The sequence below is a fragment of the Microtus ochrogaster genome, chromosome 21, assembly GCF_000317375.1.
Source record: "Microtus ochrogaster isolate Prairie Vole_2 chromosome 21, MicOch1.0, whole genome shotgun sequence".
NCBI classification, from domain to species: domain Eukaryota; kingdom Metazoa; phylum Chordata; class Mammalia; order Rodentia; family Cricetidae; genus Microtus; species Microtus ochrogaster.
Genome location: NC_022022.1, coordinates 47,251,427 through 47,256,144, shown reverse-complemented (window position 1 = coordinate 47,256,144; position 4,718 = coordinate 47,251,427). Strand labels below are relative to the sequence as shown.

At 44.6% G+C, this 4,718-nt stretch overlaps 1 protein-coding gene across 3 annotated transcripts in view; it reads left to right on the top strand.

Annotated features, from left to right (window-relative positions):
- Nucleotides 1–4,718, top strand: part of Zzz3 (zinc finger ZZ-type containing 3) — a 65,517-nt gene that overhangs the window by 51,111 nt on the left and 9,688 nt on the right. For all 3 annotated transcript variants that reach the window (XM_005357476.3, XM_005357475.3, XM_013350097.2), the window contains 3 exons: nt 280–375; nt 998–1,150; nt 3,925–4,059. In XM_005357476.3, the coding sequence (XP_005357533.1) occupies nt 280–375; nt 998–1,150; nt 3,925–4,059 (384 nt within the window). The remainder of the gene's footprint in view (nt 1–279; nt 376–997; nt 1,151–3,924; nt 4,060–4,718) is intronic.

Genomic DNA, 4,718 nt, shown 5'->3' with positions numbered 1-4,718 from the left:
CCCCCCTCACTTCCTCCTGTGTCACACACAGCCCCCCTCATGTGTCCTATGTTACTACAGATGAGCTTCCTGCTGTGCTCCCCAGTGTCACCAAGGAAAAGAAGGGCTTAGCTTTGACATCACACAAATTTAAATTTATTTGAAATGATTTTGTTAAGATTTAAAAATACAGATGTGTTTGGCTCTTTAAAAGTTATTTCTTGATTTAATTGTTATCATTTGAAACTTGGCATATATCACATCATTTCATTGTATTAAAAGAGCGTTGTGTCTCCTTAGGTTGCCAGTCGTGTACAGAAGTATTTCATAAAGCTAACTAAAGCCGGCATTCCAGTGCCAGGCCGAACACCTAACTTATATATATACTCCAAAAAGGTAAGGCGCACAGACGAGCAACCTTAGCTGAAGTCACTGTGCTGCAGAGCTCCGTGTGGGTGTCAGTGTGCTGGGCTGCAGCTCTTCTGACACCTCATTGTGCTGAGTGCAAGTGCAGAGGAGAGTCCATGGTTCTGCGCAGAGAAACGTGCTGGGCCTCAGCAGCTCTCTCTTGTTTTCTCGGAAGTAGTATGAATGAGTACTGCTTGAAGGCTTTTGTACCAATTTTGTGACTGTCAGGTGTTGGCTCTGCTGCATAAAGTGGAGGTGTGGCTGAGGTCTTTAGCCCTCACCATGACATGCTGGCTCCTCCAGCCTATATTTCTTCCTCTCTAAATAACTACTTTGCCAGAAAGTTAGGAGGCCCATGTGATTCTGTTACAAGGCAAGCAGTTACTTGGTGTTAGGTAATTCTTTTTAGATACTCGAGTATGACAACTTCTCTCTAACTGGAAGGTGTTAATCTGACTCAGACCATTTTATGCTGTGATTTTCAGTATAAGTTGATCGTAAGAGTTCAGTAGAGCCAGCATTGAATTCTTGTAACCAGTAGGGTGTGTGCATGTTTGGTTCTGTCAGTGAGATTTCATCGTTCCAATAAGACATTTGTTTTCTCACGTAGTCTTCAACAAGCAGACGACAGCACCCCCTTAATAAACACCTCTTTAAACCTTCCACTTTCATGACGTCACATGAGCCACCTGTGTATATGGATGAAGACGATGACCGGTCTTGTTTCCATGACCACATGAACACTCCTGCTGAGGAGGCATCGGTAAGTTAGTTACCTGTTTCTATACAGACGACTGTACATTATGTATGTAATGTTCTGATTATCTCTCCTCTTCAGAGATTACTGATGAAGTACATTATGAGAGTACTTGATTTTTCTGACTGTTCCTTCTCTTCAGATTGCTGAGGACAGATTCTCTTTTAACTTGACAAGTCAGATTTTAAAGTTAATATGCTTTGTTTTTCATGGGGAAAAGAAGACCTTCAGCATACGCCTAAGTAGTGAGAACAGCCCAGTGAGCCCATATTCTGTCACTCAGCTTTAGTATTTGACCTGGGAGTGTTAGCTCCATTGCCAGGAGTTCAGGACACCAAGCTCAGGTTTATGAGGAGGGAACTCTTCATGTAATGGAGTGTCTGTCTGGTTGCCGCAGTCATTGCCCCATGTGTGTATATACACATGCTAGGGCCCTGTGCTCCATAGGCAAGTACTCTGCCAGCTGAGCTGTACTCACAATCTCGGGGTACTTTTGATTTGTTTGTTTGGATCCAAAAACTGCAGTGAACTGGAGGTGGGGATGAAAACCCTCCTGTCACTTTCTTTACCCTTACTGCTTGCACTGAGACCTGGGTCATTTGTTCACAGTGTGGACTGTGTCGTTTGACTTGGTCCTTTGTTCTGAGTTTCCTGGGATGAAATGTTTGAGTCCTTGCTGAAGGAGTGTACACTAAAACTCTGGTTGCGTAGAATCGGAACATGAGATGTTAATGGAGATGCCCATGCTGATACAGCTTTCTGGAGATGCAGCTTTCACCAGATTCTGTCCTTTGTGGTGGTTAGTGTGCTGCAGATGAGGACTGCTTTACTAGACTGTATGTGACAGGTTGTCCCAGGCACTGTGAGCTTACGTATCTCTCTGTTCTTCTACATCTTGGGCTTGTTGACGGACCATATCAGTAAGCAATTGTTTAGTGCTTCAGAGGAACAACGGGAACATTGTGTCACTTAAGAGGGAGGTCAGAGAGTGAAAATGGTACAGAAAGACTGGGTGAGAGTTGGCCATGTGAGGAGGGGTGCAGAACATTTCAAACAGGTGTTCGGTGACCATCACTGTAGTGTGTGCAAGGCCCTCGATTCATTTCCCGATATAAAAAATTTTAATTTGACAAAATAATGTAAAGTTAATTAGATTTAACTTTTTGTCTCTCTGTGTAGCCTAGGAAAGTCTTGAAATGATAATCCTCCTGCCTCAGCAATCCTCAGAGCTAGAATTACAACCATGTATTACCATACCCTTCTGATCCCCATAGCTATTTAAAATGTATATTTATGAATTTTCTGATGGTAACATGTATAGGTTTCTCTTTCCAAAGACACAGCAGCTACTCCTTACTGAAACATCTGTATTCCACCTTAGTATTGAAATTTTGAAATTAGTCCCTTTTTTAATATTTATTTATTTATTTATTTATTATGTATACAATAGTCTATCTATATGTATGTCTGTAGGCTAGAAGAGGGCACCAGACCTCATTATAGATGGTTGTGAACCACCATGTGGTTGCTGGGAATTGAACTCAGGACCTTTGGAAGAGGAGGCAATGCTCTTAACCACTGAGCCATCTCTCCAGCCCCCTAGTCCCTTTTAAGTAAACCTGAAACAATATAACTCAGAAAGCTCTTGAGTACACAGTTCAGTAGTATTGATAAGTCATTTATGTTACTGTACAGTTTCCAAAATCCTTCCCACCCTGCTACCTGAAGCTGTGTCAGACAGCATCTCCCGTGTCTCTGCACTCCTCCAGCTCCTGTGCCCACCGTCTCTCCGTCACTCTCTCTGTACAGAGGTGACCAAGTGAAAGCGTCTGGTGGCTGCTATATCTGTGTCTTTTGATTTACCCATCCCCAGACTGGACTATTTAGGGGAAAATGTGTACCAGGTGTGCAAGAGAGATGGGAAGGAGCAGTGTGAGAGGCGTGTGGCTCACGTTTGGAGCAGCGCGCACTCTGAAGGTCCAGTGTGTAACTGTTGAGTGGGGACCAGGGGAGACTAGAGGGAAGTGACTGTGGAACTGAGAGCCGAGCAGAGGGCACTGGACACGCAGAAGGAGAGGACAGGCTTCCCGGGACGTCAGCTCCAGGGCTGCAGCAGTCGCCACTGGGTTTTACAGCTTGTGGTCCAGTGTTGTATTTATATAGTCCACACTGTTTTCTAAGTAGCCAGCGTAACTCGGGTCTTCCCCTTGAGTGAAGACTGTGCTGCTCTGGCCAGTCACTACAGATGCAGACTGGAAAGCAAGGGTAGACATTGGTTTGCTTGTTTGAAAAAAAATAAAAGTGTTTACAGAGCTAAGTGTGAAAACAGACTAGAGAAAAGAAACTATGCAGAGCAGGGAGGGGTCTCGTAGGCTTGTGAGGCAGCCCTGGAGGCATTGGGTTTTCACTGTTGTGTGATTCACTCAGTATCTTCTTACTGGTGAGGCTGTGTAGTTCAATCTCGGAATAGCATTTAAAGTCCTATAAAATCGGAGTGACGGATCAGTGTATAAAGTGCTTGGTGCATAAGCATGAGGACCTGAATTTGGATCCCCAGCACCATGTGAACACCTGGGGCAGCAAAGACGGGAGGATTGATGGAACCCTTGACCTCCAGTCTAGCTGAATTGATGAGTGTGCACATACCAGAAATACTAGCATTAATTTTCTGGTCTTAAAAGTGAGAAATGTCAGTAGAAAAATAGTCAGGATTGTGTTTCTTACACTTTGTCCATTTTCATTATCAAACTAACACTTTTGTATTTTGTTCTTTTTGACAGGATGAGGAAAGCATTCCTATCATGTATAGGAGTTTGCCTGAATATAAAGAACTATTACAGTTTAAAAAGTTAAAGAAGCAGAAGCTCCAGCAGATGCAAGCAGAAAGTGGGTTTGTGCAGCATGTGGGCTTTAAGGTGAGCAACTCAGTCATCTGATTTTCAAAAGGGTGGAAAGGGATATCTGGAGTATTCAGCTCTAAAGTCGATAAGCATTCAGGGAAAGGTTCCTAAGTTTCTCTGTAATTCTTTAATGCAAAGTTGTGCCCACAGTGTGGGTGTGGCAGTTGTCCTCCGTGTGCACTAGTGGGGTGAAGGTCACCTGCTTCCCCAGTCCCTGCTGGCCACTAACACATTCCCTGGTTCACGTTGAGCGGCCTCATTGAGCTTCAGGAGGTTGGAGGGGGAGCCATTCATTGTATTCACTCCAGATACTTTCCTGGGTTCTTGAGGCTGGGCGTGAGAGAGGCAGACTCAGGTTCTGCTCATCCCAGCGGTCAGGCGGGTCTCTGAGCTTGAGACCACCAGGGCTGTGGAATGAGACTGTCTTCAAATAAAACAAACAAAATACCTGAGTTCACCTGAGAAAGTTGTCAGAGGCCGCCTCACGTGGGGTTTGCCAAGGAGTTTAAAAAGGGACTGCACAAACTATAGAAATGATCCCTGAAAGTATAGTCCTCACTTCACGCACTGGCTTTGGGGGAGCCTAGGCAGTTTGGATGCTCACCTTACTAGACCTGGATGGAGGTGGGCGGTCCTTGGGCTTCCCACAGGTCAGGGAACCCTGATTGCTCTTC